The sequence below is a fragment of the Lampetra fluviatilis genome, chromosome 6, assembly GCF_964198595.1.
Source record: "Lampetra fluviatilis chromosome 6, kcLamFluv1.1, whole genome shotgun sequence".
Taxonomy (NCBI): domain Eukaryota; kingdom Metazoa; phylum Chordata; class Hyperoartia; order Petromyzontiformes; family Petromyzontidae; genus Lampetra; species Lampetra fluviatilis.
The window spans coordinates 14,297,366-14,318,119 of record NC_136280.1 but is presented as its reverse complement, the minus strand read 5'-3'; the positions used below and the strand labels follow the sequence as shown (position 1 = coordinate 14,318,119).

The following is a 20,754-nucleotide window of genomic DNA, read 5'->3' as shown; positions in this document are numbered from 1 at the left end:
TGTCAACCCACTAATATTCATAAAAATCTGTTCAACAGTTTTTAATCATCAGCAGCCAGGACTATACACTGCTGGATGCCTATCCACTGCAGTTTATAAACCCAAATAATAAATGTTACATCTATCGTAACAATTTATGTTGTTAAACCAGCTGTAGTTTTTGGTACTTGCTAATTAAGTGGCAATTGATATGACATTGCAAAGTAATAAATGCAAAGGTGATCACACCTATAGGTTTTTTAAATTATAGATTACATTGGTAAATATCTACGTTTTACGAAAACACCTTGACGCACGTAAGCAGCTGTGAGCTTGTTACCAAGTTGAAAGTTTATTTTGTTGAACTGGGGGACAACTCAAGAGACCAAGATGAGTCTCTCTTTTGCAAGCGTGACTTGGGGTTACCAACAATGACAAAGGCAAAAAACCAGTCAAATAAAGTACAGCAATGAAGCGAATAGAAATCAGAGCAGACACGGAGATGACTGCGTTATTGGCTGGACCACATCAAGCAACATTGGGGGCTCTCTGCAAATGTCATGGGGAATTCCTTGGACATTTAAATTACGTGACCAATGATGATGTTGATATAAGAAACACATGTGATCGATGTTTTTTTAACGGCACTACGTGTTAAAACGCCAAATAAATTCACCCAATCATTTCAGTGCAAGGCCATTCAAAACGGACATACTTATATGCATGATGTAGGTTTAATTCAATGCAAATGTAATCATGGTAAATGATGAACTTTTTTAGAGGGGGTCATTGTTGCCAATTCACCTAGGTCTGGACCCAATACCACTTGAGTCTGCCACCTTTGAGGTCCACAAAAACCTGGAAATGTCAAGGGAAGAAGAATAACTCACAATACCGAAAGACAGGAGAACAGCATGTGATGTCCCAAGAAGACTTATAGACTGCCAGTGATGATTATCTCAAAAAGAGGATGTTTCTAGCAAAAGCAGGACAGGTGGCAACCATAACTAAACAATCTCAAGCGCTCACAGTGAGAGAAGCCCATTTCCTTGCACATTCGGTGCCACGATTACACTTTAGCCATGTTTTCCATTCCGTGCTCTGACTGAACCCCTTTGCTCCCATGTGCCGTGTTTACTCGTGCTTCTCTATCCGTTTTCTCAGGTTTCCTAGGCTCGCACCCTCCAGTTTGTCCAGCTGCAATGAGATAGAAGAAAGCATGAACGCATTGGAGAAATGAAAAAAAACTCGGAAAGCAGCACAGTTACAATACCTAACCTACCATCGGGTGAAATACCCCAGACGGCCTAGGACAAACCGGAATCCATCATGAGCCTGTGGAATTCCTGCTACTGAAAGTGACCGAATTTCTGGGAGAGATTTTCTGGCCAGCTCCTCCCTCCGTCAGCTCCACCCACTATTAAAATAGCCACGTCCACTCAGTCACTATCCCGCCCACACAGCGTGTGGCGTCCTCCTCACTCAATCTGACTTTGGCCCCATGCACTGCTCATGGGTCACGTCCACTCCCCTGCCAACCCCGCCCACTACTCCGGGACAATTTTCTGGTTTTCACAAATGCTTTGGGACGCCGGGAATATGGTTTGTGAAGCTGGGACTGTCTCAGCCAAACCGGACCATGATTTATTTTATGTATGTTGAATTTCTTTCGCACCCTACATAGCTAACCGTGCTAATCGGAGGTGTGGCAAGACACTGGGTTTAAAAAAAAAATTAATGTCCCGCTGAATGATATTTATTCCATTAAACACGTGCCGCAAAATCAACATGACGGATACCAATTTACACTTGAAAAATATAAATAATCTGCTCACTGACAGAATAAAACGTCATACATCCTATATTTATTTTCTGAATAAATTCATTTATGGACCTGGATCTTGTGTTTGTTTAAGATTTTGGAAATCTTTCTGAAAGGATATTCGGACTGTATTATCCGCAAAGCTTCTCCAACCATGGAGAAACAACCCCCTGAGACTCCGATCAAAACCATCACGTAACCATACATATCAGGCATTACCAAAAAGATTTCCAAAATCTTAAACAAACACAAGATCCAGGTCCGATTCAATACAGTACACAAAATCCGTGATCTAATCCCATCCGTGAAGGATGTTATTCCTGACATGCAATACCCTGGAGTCTACAAACTGAGTTGTATTTGTGGTGATTGTTACATTGGGGAAACGAAACGACATATATCGGACCGTATTCGCGAACACAAGGCAGATCTGAAACACGGCAGAACGAATTCTTCCGCCGTGGCTGATCACTGCTACAATGCTGTTGGCTCTCATGATATTGTCTTTTCCGAGACCAAAGTACTCTGCAAACCGTCAGGCTACTATCAAAGGTTTGTTCATGAAGCCATCCAGATATATAAACAGACATAACTTCAACCGAGAAGATGGATTCAAATTGAGCAGTCATCGGAAGGATGTTATTAACCAGGTACAATCTTAATTACTTAATAGTTTGCTTTCATATCCGCATCTGCAGTTTCTTCAGCTCATTGCCCAGCTACGGCATTGTTTCGAACTAGCAGCGTAATCTGCTCAGTCGGACTATCGCCACTCCCCCCTACCCCACACCCCTCCACCCTCTCCATCTCTCGTCCCTGGCTCCTCCCCCCCCCCTCTTACCTTATATAATCTCTTGTCATAAGCAGCTGTCGTGCCCACTACAGCAAGTTTGTTTCTTGCTGTGGCGTTCCCACCTGATGACGGACGCTTGTGTTGCTTCCAAAACGTCGTGATTTAATTTTTTTATATTTTATTTTATACCTACGTGACTTGACCGAAAGAACCAAAGAGTATGGATCATTGCAGTCACGAAAACTTCAGATCTAGATTAATAGAAAAGCATTTTTGCATTTCTAAGATATTGATATCAGGTTGAATTTCTTTTTCAAAAATCCTCTAATATCGATCCAGTGTGGAAGATTTGGTTCTTAGAAAAATTGTAGCCTTTCATTCTCGAATTGACCATGGCGTAATTTAGCCACTAGTTACGTGCTGTGCTTCGCCTGTCATCTGCAATTTTTTTTGTGGATTAATGGAATCGCGTGGCTAATTCCTCCCGTAATCCGTGGCACACTGCGTCACCGCAGAAGAGAGGTCTTACCTCCGTGGTGCACAGCGGATTACAGGATCCATCATATGGTTCCCCCTGTATCAACATGGATGATTGGATTTTGGCTGTAAAATTATTTTCGATTGGTACAGATATGTACAAGGCAGTGTGCATGATGACGATGACTATGATGAGCGTTGGTTCATTTTCAATTTGATCACTACCTGGATCCCGTCCTTGACGAACACGAATGTTGGCATGCAGGTGACGCCGAAGCTGCTCAAAAGATCCTGCGTGCAAAGAACAAAAACAGACATCAGAGAGAGAAATCATCTACAATCAGTGAGCCCCAGCCAGTGGAATGTGGAGTGTGTGCAATGCACAATATCAAATCATTCTCTCTGCCGTGGAGAATATTCAGGCCATACAGCATGATGGAAACAAATTGCACAACATGACATTACTACTGTAAGCAACATCTAATCACTTTACGCATAACCGTCGTTAATTTATTGGCATAAGAGGTCAACCAATACTAAATTTTGTATTAGCGTGCATAATTTAATTGTTGATTCCAGCAACCATGCAGACACAGGGCAACATACCTACACAAACCCAACACTGGCATTAATACACGTACAAATACCTCGAAGTTAACCCTATACAAAGATCTCTCGGTGATGAAGGGCATTTCCAGAAACTTCAGCAGTTATATAGATTTGTTTTTCCTTTTATGGAAGAAGTATTGTTGATGAAGGTATTGAGTTAAATTATTGATAACTAGAAGCAACACTTCAAATATTCGCTTGAAGTTAACCACTCACTCAAACACTTACCTTGATATGAACATCATAGCCACGGTCAAATTATCTGGTGATGCTGCTGCGTTGGCGGTGGTGCACGAGCACAAATAACATTCGTCAATATCGCTGCGTGGCCTCAAAAGAGATAAACAAAAATATATAATATTCTTTGGTTCTTTCGGTAAAGTCACGTAGATAGAAAAAAATATCCCAAAAATAATAATACATATTATTTTATATTAAATATTACTTTTATTTAATTTTCTATCTATTATTTTCTATCTAATAAATAATTATTACAATTTTATTTTATATCTACTTGACTTATCTGCAGTCACGAAAGTTTTAAGTAAAAAAATATTTAATAGCTGACGCTCCAGGCAATGGTCCTTCATAGCACATGTGGCACATCTACTGGTTTGGGGATTGCACTTAACGCCATTTAAAGAGAATCACATTTAGTTAGTTACCTATAATAGTAGCTAACGAGTAACCGACAATAACTATCGCTAATCAACTCTCCGCAATACAAAAGAAGATGTTCCACAGCCTGCCTCACTGGTAATACTCAGTGTTATGGTTAATAATCCTGGCTGGCCATCAGATATTCAAGGCGTGTGTGCGCACTCGCATATGGGCACGCGTTTGCAAGCATGTTCGTGTGTTTAGCATCTTACCCCGGCCTCGTCCACATCGACCTCGCAGAACACAGCGTTGTACTCCTCCTTCTCGGCCATTGTCTAAACAAGTTCAAGTTCAAGTTCATTTATTAGGTGTAGCCCTGTGAGCCATTCGGCTCTTGAATCGGGTGCAACCGCAACAAACAAAAAACAAAAACATGAACAGAAAAACATCTTAAAGTGAATATGTGACTAAGAGCAAACAGAAATCCAAGAAAAGACAGCAAAACATTGCTGAAAAAAATCACCGTACACCAACGCTGTGTGAAAAAATCCCAGTGGGATGCAAGTCAAACAACCAACAACAACCACAACTTAGATTAAGGCCATCAGTCTAACTCTGTACTACAACAAACAAACATGGCTAAACCAATATACTTTTTCGAAATCACAGAGGGCACGACCAAAACATTTCCGTCATTCGTGATGACTTAAGGCTACGATTTTGTCGTGGTTGACTCAAGAGTGAAATTCACGGTCGAGGTTTCGAGGACACAGGAACACCACGGCACACATTCGAGCTTGCTCGATCTTCACGGCATACCGAAGCAACAAATCCTAACTGTGGCACGTGTGACTGAGGGAGTTGAGAGGGCCAGGGGTGGTGGCTGACGGCCGTCTGCCGTCGTGCTGGGCGTGCGCGACCAGTGGAAAGGGGAGGGGGGAGGAGTCGGGGCTGGATCGGCTACTGAACGACACGGAGGAGAGTTCGTCTGTCCCAGCGTGAGAACCCTAAGCTGCTTTCTTTTCCGGTGATTCTGACAATACCGAGGAAACACCGGGGACTTTGCCTTGCACCGGTTGCAAAGCGCTGACCAGGAGGAACTCAGTGTGAATTAAATAAAGAGGTTGTTTTTGTGCAGTCGTTAGTGAGACAGACTGGAGCAGTGTTCTATATTGCAAGGCCCGCGGGCCACTGGCAGCTCCTGGTGGCCTTTAGTGCAGCCCCTGACGTGGGGTGCCCGACAATACACAAATGTAAAAAACACCCCTTGCAGCCAGTCACAAAGCAAGCAAAACACGTTACCGCAAGCCCAATCGGCCCAAGGAGCCCCCAAATTCATTTAAACAAAAAATAAAATAAATGGACCCGCACTTGGATGGTGCAGTGAGCCCAGTTTTTCCCCCCTTTCATTTGGGCCCCTGTCGCCTCGAACTTGGGACTGCTATTCATGGAACATTTGTACTCCCCCCCCACCGCCTCTCCGTTCGGTGATCGGCGGCGCATCGTATCGGGCTCGTGTTGAATTATAATTAATTAATTAAAAGTGGAAAGATAAATACGGGCTCGGATTTTAATCCAAATAAATATGGCAACATTAACATAACAGACGCTTACGAATCTCCATCATCCGCATTTCTCTTCTCTCATGTAAACTCCACCTTCGTCTCTTTTGTTGTTCTTCCTCACACCTTCGATTAGCACGGTTGGCTACGTACAGTGCGAAAGAAGTTCAACATGCATTGTGCACATCTCTCTCGTGTCGCTATATTCATATGTCTTCTCTCTCTCTCTCACTACACCTTTATCGTTCGTCTACGTTTATGTAATCTCACCACATCTATATCTCTTTTGTCATCTCACGAGAAATGTATAAATCCAAAGAGGGAAGCCCAAATGCAGTCTGTTCTATAACGCGGTAGTAGTTGCGTTCTTGAAAAACACCGCGTTATGGAAAAATCGTGTGTAATAAATAATATACAAGATAGGTTAAAGCACAGTCCGTGATAACACGTGAGATGCGTACGCAGGCTGAACAAAAACTGAGGCACGCGGTTAGCTTCTACAAGGATCCAGCAGCATCCCTCCTTGTGTGATGTTATGCCAAGGCAGCCGTACAACTGCTTATTCCTACTCACGCAAAGTAGTTCTGTTTACTCGATCGCATTATATCCAATTCGCATCCGCGTTATGAAAAAAAAAATGTGTTCCCTAATACATTAATCGCGCGATATCCAATTTGCGTTTTGAAAACCACTCGCTGTAGGAGAACAGACTGTTACGTTATCTTCTTCGGGCCCCCAGTAGGCCAACAATGCCACCGGCCACTTGCCCTTTACGTACGTGGTATGGTTGTTTGATTTGCTGGCATGGGCCGCACCACGTTGCCGTGAAGAACAGAATGATGAGACGGCTCCCTGCGCATCCCTTCAGCTCGTCATAGTCGCTCTGAGAAGAAAAGTAAAATGTTACATGCCCGGTGCGTAAGGCCAGCAGGGACTCAATTCAAACTAAACGAATAAAAACGTAACAACATTTGTTTATTTAACCAGATAAAGCCCACCGAGCTATGTGGCTCTTTTTCAGACGCGACCTGGCCACAGATGATAGCTGAAGGAAGTGGCTTATCATCAAGTGGAAATCTGAATGCATGTAGATTCTTAATGTGGAGGGAAACCCGGAGGACCCGGAGCAACATCCACGTAACCACAGAGAGAGAGAGACATGCAAACTCCAAATATACAGGCATCAGGGTTGGGATCTAACCCACGACCCCTGCATACCAGGCGAGGTAGTTAACATCTCGTCACGGTGGTATTCACCAACGCGATGGTGCTTCTACTGCAAGAGCACAGGCAGGGTCGTCTGTCTCGTCTTTCTTCAATGCCTTTGGACGAAATTTCTGTATCGACAATTTTCTTTCGCAGTCTTTTACAGTGCTTTTCTTTATGGTCTAAACTTGCGCATTATGGTAGCCAAATATTCAGGCGATACATGACAATGTTGAGGTCTGCTGGCCACGACGAAAGGGCTTCAGGAAAGAGTGTAGGATTGCTACTACTCCATTGAGTAATCTCATGCCAACAAATGTGTGTTTCTTTTTAAATCAATAATCGAAACGATAATTGTCGTTTCAATTATAATCGGTAGAGTAATCGATTACTTCAATAATCGAATACCCCCCCCCTCCAGCTCCCATAATCATCATCAACCCGCATCACTTAACTTAACCTCGGGACATGAGTCACAGCAAAGTGGAGTAGATATAAGACCATTACACGTAGGATGAGAACTAAGGCAAAGTTATTCCGTATTCTGAGCCAGAACCCTCCAGCCCCACTCAATCATCTCCCATCGTCATCAGCAATAGCACATTGTATACAACCGTTGCAAAACGTCAGTCTTTTTTGCAGTGGAGACTTGGGGGGAGAGCGACTGGGCAGGAGAATGGAACAATTTACCACGTGAACAAAGACAGCCGCCAAACACGTGACCACAATCAATTTTGACAAATTCGACGCGGCACGTTTGAGAGAAACCCCTATTCAGGAGCACTCGTCCCTGTTGGCAGGACTGAGCCAGTGGTGGAAAGTTCTACGTTTTGCTGTGGTAAGGCCAAGTCAGCCCGTAAGAACATGACCAATGTTCATTCCCCACGAGGCGGTACTCATTTTTATACACACTTTTATTTAACTCATTGTCTGTTGTTGTCATAGTTGTCGTTGTTGTATCCTCAAATCTTGTAACTCAATTTTACCCACTTCCCAATGTGGTATCGACTGCAAACTTCGTATACTTATGTCATACTGATGACAATACTATATTCTATCATAAAAAAACATATATTTTAAAACATTATTTTTTATATGTTATGTTTCGGCTTGGGTCTAATTGTCCACGCTCAGCTGACGTTGGCTGTAATTGGCCACGGTCTCTTACATTATGGCAAGCTTCGGGGCCACTTCCTGGAGTTGTGGAGTTCTTCCATTACTAGTACGGTACATTTCATTAAAGCGTGTTTAAGAAAAAGGTTTTTTTTTTATATTACTTATTATATACCCAGAATGAATGGGATGTTTGGCTTGCGTCAACCCCAGGTTTTAGACTCGTAACCTTGGCAGCGATGCAATGCTGCCAATCCACAAATGGACATTTAACCAATAAAGAGGCACCATTCATGGCTAAACCTGCACAGCACATAGACATGTATCACGCAATCCAAACAGATTGAACCAGTGGCAACCAACACAAAATGTGGAGTTCCTGTATCTCAAAGACAAAAATCCCCCGTGTAACCTTAACTGACTGTAGGGGCAAGTGCTGTTAGCGAGCACATATGAAGGCTGGCACGGCACACGAGCGAGTGGGTGGCCAGCACCATGCCCGTCCGCCTTTATCTCCCTAATTCTAGATTTGAAGCTTTCGTGATTGCAAGGATTCATATTCTTAGGTTTTTTTCGGTAAAGTCAAGTAGGTAAAAAAATTAATAAAAGTAAAATAAAAAATAAAATAAAAATCACGACGTTTCGGAGGCAACACAAGCTTCCGTCTTCAGGTGGAACCGTCACAGCACGATAGCTGTATCAAGTGAGAGAAATTCCAATTTTTTACCTACGTGACTTTACCGAAAAAACCTAAGAATATTTATCTCCCTAGTGGCGATTTTTACACATTGCACCAGGTACTCATTACACCCACCACGCGCGCAGACGCGCATTTAAAAAGATGCACCACTTGCCTGATTATGAAGATGTTTCAGACCCATGTTGGATGGTGGCGCGTGTCGACGGCTCCTGCCGAGGAGACGAAGAAGAAGCGGCGGCACCTGGCTCTGTCGAGAAGACGGTCGCACGGCGGCAGTGATGAACGAGGGCTGTGAAGCTGTGGGTGCGGTACCTGAGTCTCCTCCCAGCAGGGGCATTCAGCACCTTGCTTGCCTGTCCGCCCATCCCCACTACCCCCCCCCCCCCAGGGCTCCCCGCCCCCCCCCCACGATGGAGCGTCTCACGCAAGGGGCGCGTGCGAGAGGCGTAGGCGAAGCTAAAATAAAAAAAACTTCAGGTGACACCCATGCAGCTCAAGGTGCCCCTCCCCGCATTCATGAACACACGCACACACAAAAAACAGGAAGAAACTAATAGCGTCTCGAAATCGGATGCGAATATTTCGTGTTAAAAAAAAAGTCAAGAAACGTAAAGAACAAATGTGTCTATGTTGTCTGTACCTCTCAACTTCCATCTTGCTATATTTTCTGTTTCGTATCAGCATTTCTCTCATCTCACTCCATCTCGATCTCTTACCTAAACTCTCTTCCGTCGTCTCACGAGGAGTTTAGAAATTGAAGTGCTGGGGGAACTCAAATTTTTTTTTTTACTTTGAGCCCCCAAAAATATCATCGAACAGAGGTGGTCACCGCATCGCGCGCTTTCACATGCGCTTCTGCGACCGTCTGGAACGCTCTTCCTTCCGATATTTGCACAACACTGGAGCCATGCAGTTTTAAATCTATACATTGAAAACTTGTTTTTTTAGAACTGCTTTTTGTGTTTAGTTTGTTGTCCTTCCCCCGCACCTCCGTTTACCACAGTTGGCCCCGTACGGTGGGATAAAGGTTCAATATACACAAACATTGCCCACGCAGTTTGGTAATAATGCCACGTGGTATGTAGGATACACTGGTAGGACCGATCGCGTGGTCAGTCACGCTCTTCTGCTGTCTCGAAATCACCTTCTTGTCGAGAGTTTTGCTCTCAAGGATGGATGGGTGGTGGGATCGATTTCGACGCGATGACGATTAATTCGCGTTGCAAGTGCCGTGGTGAAATGTACATTGCGTTGAGTGTTTTGAGGGCGATTGATTTAATAATTGAGAGAGATTATTTCCAGATCAACCCTACCCACTGTTAATCGAATTGACTTGGGGTGCTTTAAAAATATATAAAGGGACCACGTGGCAAAACATGCTTGGCATAAGCACAGTGCCGGATTATCCGAGTATCAAAAGTAGCTACATATGCTACGGGCCCCGCCCGTTCAAGGGCAACGCGCTAAATGCCTTCAAGCGGTCAGTTCCGGTTCAGTGATTCTGCACTGGCTCTATTACTATAGTACTATACCGCCTTCAACTTTTATGAACGACTGGGTGTTTAAGGTTAGCGATTTGTCTTATTATCTAGCTGTATAGCAAATAAAAAAAATACAATGAATTTACTATGCAAGTTAAAAATGTGTGTTTTAACATTTATGTTTTAATTTAGGGCCCCTTTATAACATATGATACAGGGCCTGCACGAGCTTAATCCGTCACTGCATGAGCCCCCGGGGTGAGGAATGAAATGTGAATTCTTACCCAAATGTTCCTCCTCTTCGTAACCTGCCCCCCCTGGTGTCAACTGCAAACTGGCGGAGAGAATGTGATGACAAGGTGTGATGGCATCAACAAAGATTCGAAGGCGTTTGCTTGCAATGACTTTGTTTTTCAATCCTGCCTTTCACTGAAAAGAATTCACTGGGGGCTTGCGCGTGCATATTGAGCGATAAGTGAATGCAACAACTTATTTTTGTACCAGGCGTGGTTCAACCGTGATTATAAAGTATAATTTAGGGTGTGGGTGATATAACCAGTCTGACCGTGTCCTTGTTGGCAAAGAACACCTGCACGAGTTATTTACCAAACTACAAACCACCCACCCAGCAACCAAGACGTCAACAACAAAACCTCGCCGCCAACTCAAGTCCCGATCCCCCCCCTCCCCGCCTTTCTGAGATCGCGCTGCTTGCTGTCACCGTCCTAGAATGTCACCCAGGTACGGACGAACGCAGGCGAACAGAGTGAAACAACGCGGACGTCCAGAATAAACAGCACATTCGAGACCCAAACAAACATCGCACATCTCCTGACTTTGACATTCCTCGTAGACACCGGTGTGACCAGCAATCCGGACATCAACATGTGGCTGTGCACATCTTAAAAAATGTAAAATTAAAGACAAGTGTTGCACACTCGAAATGAAGGACGTTGGGCAGGTGCTCCAAATCGAGGGCAAACACATTTATTGTGGTTAATCTGTAGAATGCAACAGCACGTGTGTCACACACAGCAATCTTCACCGAGTCGCCATTAACCACGTGACTGGTGTACACGTCCGGTTAATCATTAACCCTGCCAGCCCCCCCCCCCACAGGCCCAACTCAGTCATCGCATGCTGGTGTACACACGTGCATAAGGACTTATTGAAACAGTGGTCCATTCCTCATGTGCCACACAAGCCAAAGTAGTGTGATTGTGACAATGCAACCAAAACTATGGACCATATAGAAAACCACTGTAGTCTGCGCTTCTTCAATGGAGGAGGAATATAAAAACTACACCAACTCTCGCCTGAAGCCCTCTTGTCGTTGCTAGCAGACCTCAATATTGACATTTAGCTCCCGAACATATTTTCACGGTACGCAAGAATAGAACCACACACACCTATTTTCGATTTAAAGCTTTCGTGACTGCAGGGATTCATCTTCTTGGTTCTGTCGGTAAAGTCACGTAGAAGGGAAATAATAAAATAATAAAATAATAAAAATAAAACACTAAATGAGGACGACTGCTTGTGTTGTAGCCGAAACGTCGTGAGAATTTTTATTTGATTATGTTTTATTTTTATTATTTTATTATTTCCCTTCTACGTGACTTTACCGAAAGAACCAAGAAGACACACACACACCTATTTTCCACGTACGAGTTTTTTTATTAATACCCTCCCGACTGCTCGATTAATGCCAAGCCGTCGCCATGTCTCACGCTCCTACGCTGTAACAAGTGTCTGAAAACACTATTTCACAAGGGCTCTGCTTAATTATGGACGTTAAATATTGTATGCGTGGGAAGATATAGCGTAGTGCCTGGAGAACACCCACTCACTAGGAGACCAACACTCAAATAGTGTGCAGATGGTTAATCAGCACACTTGCTGGATTATCTTACGGGCAACGTTTTAACTAAAATGGCGTATCATATGCTCATAAGTTCACAAGGTTATGCCCCAAGTAAAGTAGATGAACATGCAGACTTCGCCTGCAGCTCATCTCACGTCACCTGCAACATCATCGCCATTCCTTGGAGGGGAGGAGGATACGGATGAGCTCCATTTCTCCAGGCGTCTCTTGTTTACTGCGATGAATTACATCGCTGTTTAATTTATTGGACAACCATTTTTATAACCTGATGGTGGGGGGGGGGATGTTGGGGGCGGATCCCATTATCGGTGTGTGCGACTCCTCTTACCTGCGCGAAGAAATGCAAATAATAGCAGATTATGGGATGAAATTGGCACCACTCATCATTTACTCCTCTTATACACGCAAATGAAGCGGTGGTGCAGTAGTCTCATCACTGTGCTGCCTGAGTTTGATTCCCAGCCTCGGCTAAGATCAGAATCATTGAGCATTTTAAAAATACATCTAAAAACGTACTCTTTTAAACTTGCTTTTCATTAGGATTCTCTTCTTGTGTTATTTTTACTATGCCTTCGCTAGAAATTTGTTACAACGTGATTTTATTTTGCCTAGAATTTCATTTTTATTGTTCATGCAAATGTAGATATATAATAGGCGACCTTTTGGCCAATGGCCCTTCATCATAGCACGACAATTATTATTAATGTATTATTACGGTGCCTTGAGTCGTGTTCTGGAGACCAATATCGATGATTGATGTTTGGTCACCGGGGTTGATGATGGCACGAGTCGTGATTTCTCGCCAAACAGTGGGCCACATGGAGGCTGCCATGATGCATGTGTTATGAAGAAGAGCCTTTGCCCAGAAATGTTACCGATGATATTGTTACTTATTTATTTACGGCAACAGCGTTGTTACTGAATAATGTACTAAATGTTTTTTTTTATCATGAAGTGAGGTGAGCAACCAGTGTGCAGGTTGTCACAGACACACCCACACCAAGTGGCCACCACTCACATTCACATAATTGCACCATAGCTGGGAGCGATTTAAATACATTTCCCAAAAAAAAGCCCCAAAGTGATGACATTCGTCACGCGGTGAGATACTCAGCAGGTGAACCACATCCCGCAGTGACTGCGGCCACCCTATCCACACGATGGAACATATCGCAATCAACTGCATCATTCTACTTGGGCCCCACTCTCTGGCGGACTGGGCAGCGTTGGTCGCGCTACTCACAAAAGCTGTGTGATTTACGCGTAACTTGCCATACACTTCAAGAAGCCGAGGCTGAAAAGGAAGTTATAATTACGATTGAAACGTCAACCGTCCTAAGAAATGCATGTTTTGAATGAATTATTTATAATGTTTTAAATTATACATAGACGTACGTCGTGTTTTTTTACTTTTCCAAAAGATGAAATTTAATTAAATGCTTCGTGCCAGCAGCTCATAAAGCTACATTATGTTTGAGTGGCGAATGACAACTTGCCCTCGTATTAAGGATACAATGATTCACCAATGTAATTAAATTCCCAACGCGCACGTTCCATATATACATATGCATCGCAAGTTTAAGAATCAACTACAGCAATGCTGATTCACATGTAGACCATGAGCCAAGTATTTGGTCGGTACCATCTAGGGCAGGGGTCGGCAACCTGCGGCTCCGGAGCCGCATGCGGCTCTTTTGAACCTTGACCGCGGCTCCGGGGCGGATGCTAGCGAGGGGAGGAGGCGCACTGTGACACCTGCTCTGGCGTTGCCGCTGCTGACAGGTCGCCGCTCCGCTCCACACTGCCCGCCCGGTGACAGGCAATAACGTTGCCGTTGCTTTGTCACATGTTTGGAAGAAGTAAAAACCTTCCTGGGCAGCAAAGAGCTCACCTTTGCTGAGCTGGAACAGCCAGAGTGGCTGGAAAAATTACATTTTATGGTAGACATGACAGCACATCTAAACACGCTAAATACAACCCTTCAGGGGAAAGGAGGCACAGCCCTGCACATGCTGGAGGAGGTTTTGGCATTCGAGCGCAAGTTGACAGTGTTTGTCAAAGATTTACAGAGAGGTACACTGTCTCACTTTCCCTCTTTGAGAGAGTTCAAACAAAGTCATGATACGATAAATTTGGAATATTTCAAGTCTGCAATCACCACAATGCAAAGTTCGTTTGGGAAACGATTCTGTGAGTTCAGAGAGGAAAAAACGACATTATCCTTCCCTGTCACTCCCCTGGCGATCGATCCATCCCTATTGAATATGACTGCATTTGCAGGTGTAAGTCAACCTGATCTTGAGATGGAACTGGCCGATATAGCCGACAAAGATATATGGGTGTCCAAGTTCAAATGCTTGACCGCTACTCTTGAGGATGTTGCCCGTCAGAAGGCCATTCTGGCTCAGAATCATAAATGGAGTGATATTGAAAACCTTCCCAAACAGGACAAACTTGTATTCGAAACATGGAATGCCATCCCCAACACTTATATAAACATGAAAAAGTATGCATTTGGAGTCCTGTCGATCTTCGGCTCCACATATGTATGTGAGCAGGTCTTCTCCAACATGAACTATATTAAAAACAAACATCGATCACGCCTCACAGATGACAGCTTGCAAGCCTGTGTGAAAATGAAGGTGACGTCTTACAGCCCTGATGTGCAGACACTGTGCACTGAGGTTCAGGAGCAAAAATCCCATTAACCAGGTAATTTAGCTATTAATTTGCAAAAATATATTTTACATTGTTAAGTGAAAAAGTCCTTTTTTTATTCAGATTGACAGCTGACTGCACGATCCTGTATATAGCAATAAGGTAAGAAACAATATATGCAGTGTTATATTTGTTTTAATAGTTGCAATGGTTTTGCGGCTCCCAGTTTATTTTTTCCTTCGGAAACGGGTCCAAGTGGCTCTTTATGTCTTAAAGGTTGCAGACCCCTGATCTAGGGGGTTAACTGCCACCCTGTCCACCATTGGGCAGTATCCACCATGGGGAGAAAGATTCGTGTATACACTGTTTCACACACATAATTCATTTTTATATTCACATTCCGTGGACTTTTCATATATCACATCAAAACATTATTTTAATGAAATTATATTCCGTCATACTACGATATTCCTTCCCTAATGACCTTTTTCTGAACAAAAGCTACCACGGTGACCTAGCTATAGTACAATATATATAAGTCATCTAGGGCTAAAATTAACATTATGGCAGTACCCCGGGGTACCATTGTACCCCGGCTCTCGCATAATGTCCATGATGCAGTCATTTTTGGTCTGTTGATGGTCGGCGATGCGGCAATCAACTCATCTCGACGCGCTGTACATGAAGCACTATTCAAAGTTGAATTTTTCGATAACGGATTTTTTAATGCAAATGTTTGCGTTTCGACATCGCGGAGTAGCACTGATTTCGGATTGATTAGTACCCCAGTCGTGGAGTTAAGTACACCTCTGTAAAAAATAGTGTCCCAGAATGAAAATATTTAATTGGCTCAGCCATTTTTAATTATTTGGTACCCCGGGGTACTGTCATAAGGATCAAATGTAAAAAAAAATCCATTGTTAGTGCTTACCACCCTGCGTTGTACCAATTATACATGTTTCGCCAATGGCGAATGTGTGGATAACTTTTTACAAATTAATCATAAACAGAATCACACCATTACAGTATGTTCCCGCATATAGCCCGCATACGCATATAACCCGCAAAAATTGCGTTTTGTGTCAAACAAATTTCAGATATCTCGCACCTCCATATACCCCGCAGGGTCTTGTTTTGTTTGTAAAAAGTGGTATACCCCGGAGATGTCACTGTATGGTCCCGGCCCGGAAGGGTCGTGTCGTTCGATGTTCCTACATCGTGGACAGCACCGTCTGGGTGGCTGTGTGTAATACTAGCCCTAGCGGGGCTTGGCGAGCACTGGGATAGTGCAGGCACCACGCACAGCGTGTGGTGGGGGCTCCCCCGAGGGGGAGGGGGTGTGTGTCAGCCCAGGGGCAGGGTTGCCCCGGGCCATGGCACTCTGATTGACCCCGTAGACACGTGATCCGGAATGTCCATACACGGGGCCCCAGGTGGGGCGACTCTGGGGTGATCACGTGTCCGGAGAGAGCTCTTGAGAAGGATAGAGAGGGAACGAGAACGTTCGGGAAGACAGGTGGGGCCGAGGCCGGAGCGGCCCCGACCGGAGAGGGATATAAGGCGGGTCCCTAAGAGGGACCGGGGTCTCTCTTCGTTCTGCAAGCTGGAAGTTCTGCGTCTCAAGCTGGAAGCGCCTCTTCCTACGGGGGACCACGTGGTCGGAGAACCGAGCGAGGGTCCGACCCTTCGTAGCAGTAACTCCTCTGTATAGTGTAGTTAGCTGGGTGGTCACCACCCTAGGCTGTATCTGCTGAAGGGGCAGTCACCCCTTTGTGTTACGTGTTACAAATAAATGTGCTGCCTCTAAAAGGAACAACTTCTGCAACTCAGTTGGACTCACTACACACGCATTTAAACACTTTCTATGTTGCAACTGAATGAACAGAAGGTCGGTTACCACATATAATCCAAATACATACATTCATCAGCACGCAAAATCTCTACCAACGTTGAATTAGACTATCATCAACATGATGGTCGTGGAAACTGGGCTCCACCACTGAACTGGGCTCCACCACGACGGGAACGTGGACTTTCCACAACATCAGGTGCAAAAGAGGAACCCATCACCATGTAAAGGATGTGGGGTGTGTGGGGTTTAACATAAATACATTGCCATTGATGCAGAGAAAGCAGTTAACACGCACTGACAAGTCGCCAGCTCTCGTTTCATTTCGCAGTGACATACAAGTTCGTGAAACATGAAACACACTTCTCAATTCGATCCGCATCTAATACTTTCACCGATGACAGCACTCGCATGATTTATGCCCAGCAGTCACAGCAAAATTCGTGCCAGCGGCTGACTCTTATTGACGCTGACATCAGTGCTACCCTTTCAAGTTTCAGTATATTAATGAGCATCGACAAGTTAGCAAAGCCTCCATCATCGAGCAGCTGGAATAATATACAGTATGAAACTTAGCAATGAACCCGCCCAACCCTCAATCGTATTCTGTAAACGTGTATAATCTAAATGTATATACGATCGTTAACAGCGGGAGTGGTGAATGCGTGTGATCAGTCACCGAATAAAGTGAGTGCCCAAATTCTTATTCGTGCTTCTCGGACTCATGTTTCGGGTGCCACGTTGGCGAGTTGTTAACTACCACGCCTGGTATGCAGGAGGTTGTGGGTTCGATCCCAACCCTGACGCTTGCTTGCTGCGTATTTGGAGTTTGCATGTCTCTTTCTCCCCGTGGTCGTGTGGATTTTTCTCCGGGTACTCCGGGTTTTCCCTCCACATTTAGAAACATGCATTTAGAGTATTTGGCTGCTATACATTTCCACATGATAAGCCATTTCGTTGAACTATCATTTGTGACCAGGTCGATTCTGAAAAAAACAACTCTATAGCTCAGTGGGCCTTATCTGGTAAAATAAAATATATTTAAGTAGCTGTAATAGTTTAACGTTGTTTAGAACACTATCGACATGTGCATTGTGTAGGGACGGGGCCATGAATGCACAACAATTCCCAAACACTTTTCTCACAAATGCAGAAAACCACGGATCGCGCGTACACACACTACACCAGTTCTGGCTTACAACCGCACCTTGTAGAACGTGATTAATTATTAAAATTGTTCAGGAATGTGAATGTAAGAAAAAAACCAGCTCTGCATATGTAATCCCCTCAGATGATTAAATGCCACGTAACAAGACATGTTGGGGCGTTCAACCAAACTGCTTTAACACGCTCTGGCAGGGCCAATTCCATTCCCGATCACGCGTGACGAAACTTTCACGCTATTACTGTACACAAACCCATTTGGGTGTATATGGTGCTTGGAGGACTGAACTCACAGTTGCAAGATCTCATGAGTTCAAATCTTGGGTTGGCCCATCATTACTCCTGCGTCAAAATATGAATAATAAAAAGGTGCGATGCTGCAATTGTCAAAGATGCAAAAATAACAACAAAAACCCCCAACACATTTGTCACTTACACTGCCCCCCTAAAGAGGAACAATATAGGTGACAATTTCAGCAACGGCCCTTAATTCATAGTATAATGACCATTGATGAAAAGAACCCCCTATTATAGCCACTGGAGCTATTGTATGCACTTTTACATCTAGATTGAAAACTTATTTCTTTAGAACTGCTCTTTGTGTTTAGGTTGTTGTCCTTCCAACTTGCGCACCTCCGATTAGCACGGTTGGCTACGTATGGTGCGAAAGAAGTTCAACATACACAGGGCTGTGTTATTGACACGTTTGTGGGTTGAGTTTTTGTTTTGTGTGCTCCTGGGTGAGTAAAACAACTGCCACTTTTTGAGAAGCCAACCGTGGTTTATGTTTTGGAGAGAAAGACCTATACAGTACATGATGGAAGATGCGGAATTTCCACCAATGGCTCAGCATTGTCAATGGAGCCAAGCACCGTCCCACAGCCGTCTGAGCAGGTCGACGAGCGGCACTGGTGAGTCGCAAGCTGCACCTAATTCGGGCACGTGCAAGAGTCGCCCATCCACGTCCAAGATGACAACGAGCGTGGTATTTGTCTGACGCCATCTCCACCTGGCGAGCTAATGTATCGATGTTCACGGGCATGGGCAATTTCAAGAGGGCTTCGTCAGTCCGGCATATAACGGTAGTTTGCGATGATCTACTTTGGGAGCCAACAGTGCTCAGAGAATTTCCGTAAACCTTTGACCCTTGTGTTTAGCAAAGCAGAGCGGATATTTACTTGCTATCATGCAGATCGTCTAAGCTATGTTGAAAAGTACGTGCACACACATCGTGTCCTGGTTACGTATTGAAATCATACAGTTAAAATATCAAAATTAATGAAAATAAAATAAAAACAAAAACAAAAATCACGACGTTTCGGAGGCAACACAAGTCTCCGTCATCAGGTGGGACCGTCACAGCCGAATTAGCTGCATCAAGTGAGGCAATGATTCAAGAAGTAATCCCTGATAAGCAAGTTGAAGGGGGGAGGAGAGGGGGGGGGGCTCATCAGAATGTGGTAGCCAATGAATGGATGAGCTCCCCCCCCTCTCCTCCCCCCTTCAACTTGCTTATAAGGGATTACTTCTTGAATCATTGCCTCACTTGATGCAGCTAATTCGGCTGTGACGGTCCCACCTGATGACGGAGACTTGTGTTGCCTCCGAAACGTCGTGATTTTTGTTTTTGTTTTCATTTTATTTTCATTAATTTTGATATTTTACCTACGTGACTTTACCGAAAAAACCTAAGAATATGATTCCTTGCAGTCACGAAAGCTTCAAATCTAGAAAGAAATCATACAGGTGTAGTGACTGACTCAGAGACACAAAGAGTGGGAGGCACTTTGTTTATTAACACAGCCTAATGGTTAACACTTGGTGACTACGGTTCCCAGTCAGGACAGCTGGTAGACTGCCTGACTGGCGACGCCGAGATGGTGAAGGCGGAGATGAGGGTGAAGAATCCAGCACCTACCTTCGTCTTGGAGAAATCAATTTCGTGTGAGCCCACCGCATTAAAACAATGAGCAGCCACGGCTGAGGTATTGATCCTACCGTGTTTCAAATCTGCCTTGTGTTCACGAACACGGTCCGAGACATGTGGCTTAGTTTCCCCAATGTAACTACTGATGTTAACATTGACATGCTAATCTCTTACATTGACATGCTAATTTCTTACATTGACATGCTAATCTCTTACATTGACATGCTCATCACTAGCCGACCCCACTTCGTTTATGACCCTTGGGCTACACCCATTTCAAACCTTTAAAACAGCCTGCCTCAGCAGCTTTTCCCCCTCTTTTTTCACCTGATGAAGATTGCTTGTGTTGCGATCGAAACGTCGTGATATTTGTATTATTTTGTATTCACTTTATTTTTATTCTTTAAATTTCATTTTATTGTTCTATCTACGTGACTTTACCGAAAGACCCAAAGAATATGAATTCCTGCAGTCACGAAAGCTTTAAGTGTGTGTAAGTGTAAGTCGATGTGTGTGCGTGGGTCTATGTGTGTGTGTAAGTCCATATGTGTGTGTCTTAGTCGATATGTGTAATTGTGTAAGTCCATGTGTGTGTGTCTTAGTCGATATATGTAATTGTGTAAGTCCATGTGTGTGTGCGTAGGTCGATGTGTGTGTGAGTCTATGTGTGTGTGTGTGAGGAGCGGTAATGTGGCGGTTAGCGCTACGAACCCGGCGACACGAGTTCGATTCCCGCTCACGGCCAACACCAGTGACGATTATCTCACGCGTGAACGATGGATGTTTTCACGATGAAAATCCTGTAGGGCTAAAGACACAAAGATCGTCGATTACACTCGACGTGCGTGCGATGCTGCAGGAGTGAGCCGCGTGCCTTCAAGAACGAAACCCATGGCTAGGGATGTGTCCGTTCCTGACGCCATGCTGTC

General features: G+C 44.2%; 1 protein-coding gene across 2 annotated transcripts; it reads right to left on the bottom strand.

Annotated features, from left to right (window-relative positions):
• Positions 1-317: 317 nt before the first annotated feature.
• On the bottom strand, positions 318-20,547 carry LOC144932925 (thioredoxin-like). 2 transcript variants are annotated; one of them, XM_078857326.1, is made up of 6 exons: positions 20,537-20,547; positions 9,016-9,108; positions 6,621-6,725; positions 4,553-4,615; positions 3,297-3,362; positions 318-1,176 (listed from the first exon to the last, which is right to left on the bottom strand). In XM_078857326.1, the coding sequence occupies exons 2-6, from the start codon at positions 9,040-9,042 to the stop codon at positions 1,114-1,116; spliced, it is 324 nt and encodes a 107-aa protein (XP_078713452.1). In that variant the 5' UTR covers positions 9,043-9,108; positions 20,537-20,547; the 3' UTR covers positions 318-1,113. The 2 variants fall into 2 exon arrangements, with proteins under 2 accessions (XP_078713452.1, XP_078713451.1); XM_078857325.1 differs by lacking the exon at positions 20,537-20,547 and having other exon boundaries at positions 9,016-9,217.
• Between the last annotated feature and the right edge of the window lie 207 nt (positions 20,548-20,754).

What these genes read in the sequence shown, in the direction of transcription:
- LOC144932925 (XM_078857325.1), bottom strand. Translation starts at nt 9,198, where the DNA reads ATGCCCCTGCTGGGAGGAGACTCAGGTACCGCACCCACAGCTTCACAG. An exon ending in TCGATGTGGACGAGGCCGGG is followed by an intron (nt 3,363 to 4,552) that starts GTAAGATGCTAA and finishes CTTTGCACGCAG; the next exon opens with GATCTTTTGAGCAGCTTCGG. An exon ending in TCGTCAAGGACGGGATCCAG is followed by an intron (nt 1,177 to 3,296) that starts GTAGTGATCAAA and finishes ATCTCATTGCAG; the next exon opens with CTGGACAAACTGGAGGGTGC.